General features: G+C 43.0%; 1 protein-coding gene across 1 annotated transcript; it reads left to right on the top strand.

Annotated features, from left to right (window-relative positions):
* Positions 1–344: 344 nt before the first annotated feature.
* On the top strand, positions 345–1,949 carry LOC109405167 (E3 ubiquitin-protein ligase TRAIP). The gene is made up of 2 exons (XM_019678187.3): positions 345–575; positions 691–1,949. The coding sequence occupies exons 1-2, from the start codon at positions 463–465 to the stop codon at positions 1,829–1,831; spliced, it is 1,254 nt and encodes a 417-aa protein (XP_019533732.3). The 5' UTR covers positions 345–462; the 3' UTR covers positions 1,832–1,949.
* The last annotated feature ends 2,126 nt before the right edge of the window (positions 1,950–4,075 follow it).

Raw genomic sequence — 4,075 nt, 5'->3', positions numbered from 1 at the left:
TTTGAAAACTTAATAAAAAGGCCCATTGCCTAACATGCAGTCGGCGAGTCTAGTTTTCGGTGAGCTATTTTCGGCACCCTTTCAAACGCCAGGCACTCATGAGTAACCGATAACCGTGGCTGTCAGCTACCGCCACTCAAGGAGAATACATTTTACTAAGGTGGCGCAGATAAACATTGCAAACCACTGGTTGTCTCTTCCATTCTTCTGGTGTTCTTATGGAACTGAAATAGTGACGTCACTATTTTAGTTGCATAAGAACACCAGAAGAGTGGAAGAGACAACCAGTGGTTTGCAATGTTTATCTGCGCCACCTTAGTAAAATGTATTCTCCTTGACCGCCACTGTCATTCAGTTCACCAAAACAAAACGATCTTCCGTTGCTCGTCATCAAAAAGAGTTTAATTTGTATTTATTTAAATTTTATGATAAAGTTTAGACGAAGAAATAATTTTCTGGGCGATGGCCTTCTCGTGCACTATTTGTACCGATATTTTCGTGTCTTCGGACGATATTCACGTGACGCCTTGTGGCCATGCATTTCACTACGTTTGCATTCTCCAGTGGCTTGAGCGGTAAGTGGGGTGGAAAACAAAGTTCACACCAGTGGTTCTCAATGAATCAATCGCGACTCACCTTTTAAGTTTTGTAACTTTAGTTGCAAAATAATCAACTATTCTGTTGTTCCAGGTCCAAGACATGTCCTGAGTGCCGTAACAAATGCATAGCTAAAAGTTTAATCAAGATATACCTGAAAATCACTACCGTTGCGGATAATCCCGGCGACAATGCGCTGCTGCAGCAGAACTTTGATAATCTAAAACTTACATTACGCGAGAAGGAGGTTAAACTGAAAAACCTAGAAGATGCACAAGAGGCCCACAAGCTGGAGCGGAAAAAGATGAAAAAATTAGTGGCTTCGCTGGAGAATACGATCAAGAGTCAAGATACCCTTACGGTGGGCTTGCGATTCGAGATTGACCAACTTCGTACAGAAAACTCTCTAAATAAGAAACTAAAGGAAGAATTAAAGAAGCTAGAAAATCAGGTCCGGCTCATGAAGACCGTAGGGATGGTGATTGATTCTTCTAGCAAGGAAATTGAAGGGCTACTGGCCAGCAATAACGATCCCCAAACATTGGCCGTGTTGGCCGCCTCGTTGAAGCGAGAACTGCAGGCCAGTGAATTCAAAAGAAACGAGCTGCGGGATCGACTCAAGATGTACCAAAACGATCTGCACAAAGAGCGCGCCAAATGCAGAGCTCTGGAAGACAAACTATCCACGGCGGATAGTGAGATGCATAAACTTCAGCAAGAAGTAAAAGCTTTATCGAGGAGAAAAGCTGACATCGACGAGGACAATTCCGATGCGAGCGTTGTGCTCAACACTCCGGAACAGGAAGCGAAACGGAAGCGTCCGATTGACGATTCGGACATGAACAAGTCCACCCCGATGGCAGAAAAGGTACGAAGGATTGTCGAATCGGACTCACCTTATCTTCCCATTAAATCGGCTGCTTTCGGCTTGCATCCAGTCTTGTTCCGTAAGGGGCTAAGTGCGACTGCTTTGGATAAGAAAAGCTCCGCGGGAACACTCACCAAAACCCGTAGTGATCTAAGTGATAAGTTTTCGATATTTACCAAACCACCAAGCTCCGGCTTTTTTCCCACTGATAGTTTTGGTGGATTACAAAAGAAAGAAAACCTTCCAAGTTCGATAGTTCCGATTGGTACTCGCCGGATCGTAACAATTAAACGAAACCCGACACAGACAGCCGCCTCCAGCTCAAACGTTTCAGATGGTTATTTGTCAATTGATCTGGATAGCTGATCGGTATAGTATGGCAGTAAAAATATTACGACAAACCACGATTAGGTAAACAGTTATTTAAATGTTGTAATCAGTGTTCAAACAGAGCTTACTCCGAATAAAGGAGACAAAAGTTGAAGGCATTGTGTTTTCTTATCATCCGAATCGATCAGTTTATTTTAGTAATAGCAGCAATATGGATGATATTTCGATGGCTTTTAATGATGAAACCGAAAGCCGGTTTTGTAAGGAATCGTCTATATGTATTAATTTTGTTAAATTTCAACAGTTTCCGCTATAAGAAGGGAATCCAAATGATCGAATTTTATATCGACGAAAGCACATACGACCGATTCAAATCGAGCTCCAGAAATGGTTTTAGCCATTTTTCTTATGCGATACATTTCATATAATCTCCATATAAACGGCCGCGGGGCAAGATGGGTCACCTTCAATTTTGAACGTATTTTTGGAGCATTCAAAAGTTATTTATTTTTTATTACAAGACTATCTAATAAATGACTTCAATCAAGCGGAATGAACGCACAAAATTATAACATAAAATTATGATAATTTTTTAGTGAAAACATTGATTTCCAAGTCGCCTTAGGACCACTCAAATCGTAGTTTTTTTTTTATATTCCAAATAAACTTATAAAATGTTTACTAGTAGCTCTTGTTTAATCAGTATGGATATGGAGCATATATGAATGCGGAACAAATCTTATATTTTGACGTTTTTCGTTGAGAAAATGTGAATTACTTGAAAGGTGACTCATCTTGCCCAGCACTTTTTTCACGGCGCAAAATCGATCACTTTTTAAAATTGCTTGTTTAACATCATATTTTGTATTTAATGAACTTTTTATCGACTTTTAGAATAGCTAACTAGTGTACTAAAGAGTAGCGGATAAATACAAACCAATACGATTTGTATTTACAAAGCTATGGTGATCCATCCTTAGGGGACCCATCTTGCCCCGCCCCACCCTAATTCTACTAAATATGTATATCTGGAGCTCGATTTGAATAGGTCGTATGTGCTTTCGTCGATATAAAATTCGATCAGTTTATTTTAGCAATAGTTGAAATATGGATATTTTGGTGGCTTTTAATGATAAAATTGAAAGCCTGTTTTGTAAGGAATCGCTTGTATGTATTAATGTTGATGAATTTCAACAGTTTCTGCCATAAGAAGCGAATCCAACTGATCGAATTTTATATCGACGAAAGCACATACGACCTATTCAAATCGAGCTCCAGATATACATATTGCGTTTGCTGCTGTCACTTTTCTACCCTGTCCATGGTAGAATGAGCACGGTAAAGGCTGGGTATGCTGCGCAATTCAGATCCCATTATGTTCCTCTAGTCTCTGCTCAGCAACTCCTATCCCTACCTCTACGCGGTACCGGCCGGAAACTATGAGCAACCTTAGGGAAGATCGGGTAACCAACCCCGGTGGGAGCTTTGGTCGTAGGCTGACAGGGAAGGGGGGGGGGGGGTTTGCTTCGGCAAACCTGAGCGTCTGTTCTCCAGGAGGAGCGGCTCACAACAGCGTCTGATCCCCATGTTAGGAGCGGCTGATCTACGTCCGAGTGCCATGGAAGGACTCTAAGCTCAACTGTGCACTATGGTCCTCCGGAAAGTAGGGGGCTGGTGTCAGGCCCTACGAGCCAGCCGTAAAAAAAACATTGTAACGGAAAATCAGCAACAGAATAATACGAACCGAGAACAACGGCAACGACCCCAGCGAACAAAAAGCACTTGCGATTGGAAACTCGGTACGTGGAACTGCCGATCTCTCAACTTCATTGAGAGCACCCGCATACTCGCCGATCTACTGAAGGACCGCGGGTTCGGCATCGTAGCGCTGCAGGAGGTGTGTGGGACAGGATCCATGGTGCGAACGTTTAGAGGTAATCAAATCATACCATCTACCAGAACTGCGGCAACACACGCGAGCTGGGAACAGCTTTCATCGTGATGGGTGATATGCAGAGGCGCGTGATCGGTTGGTGGCCGATCGACGAAAGAATGTGCAGGTTGAGGCCGATTCTTCAACTTCAGCATAATAAACGTACACAGCCCACACTCCGGAAGTACTGATGATGACAAGGACGCATTTTACGCGCAGCTCGAACGCGAGTACGACCGCTGCCCAAGCCACGACGTCAAGATCATCATAGGAGATTTGAACGCTCAGGTAGTCAAGAGGAGGAATTCAGACCGACGATTGGTAAGTTCAGCGCCCACCAGCAGACG

The sequence above is a fragment of the Aedes albopictus genome, chromosome 2 (assembly GCF_035046485.1).
Source record: "Aedes albopictus strain Foshan chromosome 2, AalbF5, whole genome shotgun sequence".
NCBI lineage: Eukaryota > Metazoa > Arthropoda > Insecta > Diptera > Culicidae > Aedes > Aedes albopictus.
The sequence above is the reverse complement of the archived record's forward strand: the minus strand, read 5'-3'. Positions and strand labels throughout refer to the sequence as shown.